Source organism: Miscanthus floridulus, chromosome 7, assembly GCF_019320115.1.
Source record: "Miscanthus floridulus cultivar M001 chromosome 7, ASM1932011v1, whole genome shotgun sequence".
In the NCBI taxonomy this organism is placed as follows: domain Eukaryota; kingdom Viridiplantae; phylum Streptophyta; class Magnoliopsida; order Poales; family Poaceae; genus Miscanthus; species Miscanthus floridulus.
Genome location: NC_089586.1, coordinates 128146430 through 128147717, shown reverse-complemented (window position 1 = coordinate 128147717; position 1288 = coordinate 128146430). Strand labels below are relative to the sequence as shown.

General features: G+C 59.0%; 1 protein-coding gene across 1 annotated transcript; it reads right to left on the bottom strand.

The window, feature by feature from the left end:
* Window positions 1-496: 496 nt before the first annotated feature.
* LOC136467609 (uncharacterized) lies at window positions 497-1060 on the bottom strand. Its single transcript, XM_066466371.1, has one exon. The coding sequence runs from the start codon at window positions 1058-1060 to the stop codon at window positions 497-499; it is 564 nt and encodes a 187-aa protein (XP_066322468.1).
* Window positions 1061-1288: the final 228 nt, after the last annotated feature.

Sequence of the window (1288 nt, the reverse complement as noted above, 5' to 3'; positions counted from 1 at the left end):
GCATCGTCACGTAGCAGTACATGCCAAATGGTGTGATGAAAGAAGTCGCGAGCTGGTCGGACTCTTTCATCTTGATTTGATGGTAACCAGAATATGCATCAAGGAAAGACAGGGTCTCGCACCCTGCAGTGGAATCAACGATTTGATCGATTCGGGGTAATGGGAAGGGGACCTTTGGACAGGCTTTGTTCAAACCGGTGTAGTCTACACACATCCTCTATTTCCCATTTTTCTTCTTGACTAACATGGGGTTAGCCAACCACTCTAGGTAGGACACTTCCTTGATGAACCCGGCCGCCAAGAGTTTCTGTACCTCCTCTCCGATGGCCCTGCGCTTTTCCTCGTCGAAGCGGCGCAGGCGTTGCCTCGCTGGTCTAGACCCGGCCCGGATGTCCAGGGCGTGCTCGGCGACCTCCCTCGGTATGCCCGGCATGTCCGAGGGACTCCATGCAAATATGTCGGCATTCGCACGGAGGAAGTCGACGAGCACGGCTTCCTATTTGATGTCGAGGGTGGCGCTGATCCTCAGCGCTCGGTCGTCGGGGCAGGCGGGGTCGACCGGGACGAGTTTGATGGCCTCCGCGGGCTCAAACGCCCCTGTGCGACGCTTGGAGTCAGGCGCCTCGCCACTAAGTTGGTCGAGGTGGGCTATGAGGGTCTCGGCCTCCGCAAGAGCCTCGGCGTACTCGATGCACTCGACGTCGCAGTCGTATGCATGTTCGTACGTGGACTCAATCGTGATGATACCGCTGGGGCCTGGCATCTTGAGCTTGAGGTAGGTATAGTTGGGGACTGCCATGAACTTAGCGTAACACGGCCGCCCCAGGATGGCGTGGTAGGCTCCCCCGAACCCGACCACCTCAAAGGTAAGGACTTCCTTGCGGTAGTTGGAGGGGGTGCCGAAGCAGACGGGAAGGTCGATGCGCCCGAGGGGTCGCGTGCGCTTCCCTGGCACGATGCCATGGAAGGGTGCGACGTCGCCCCGGAGCCTCGACCGGTCGATCTCCAAGAGCTCCAGGGTGTTGGCGTAGAGGATATTGAGGCCACTGCCTCCGTCCATCAACACCTTGGAGAGTCGAGTGTTGCCGATGATCGGGTCGACAACCAGTGGGTATTGCCCGAGATTCGGAACATGGTTAGGGTGGTCGTCTCGATCAAAGGTGATCGCCTCCCGAGACTAGTCGAGGTACCGGGGGGTGGCCACTTTGATCGAGAAGACCTCTCGGCGTTCCCTCTTGCGCTGTCGCGCCGTAAGACACGCCGAGGGTCCGCCGAAGATCATGAAGGC

Bases quoted from the DNA above. Each gene is read 5' to 3' on its own strand.
- LOC136467609 (XM_066466371.1), bottom strand. From the start codon at position 1,060: ATGGACGGAGGCAGTGGCCTCAATATCCTCTACGCCAACACCCTGGAG.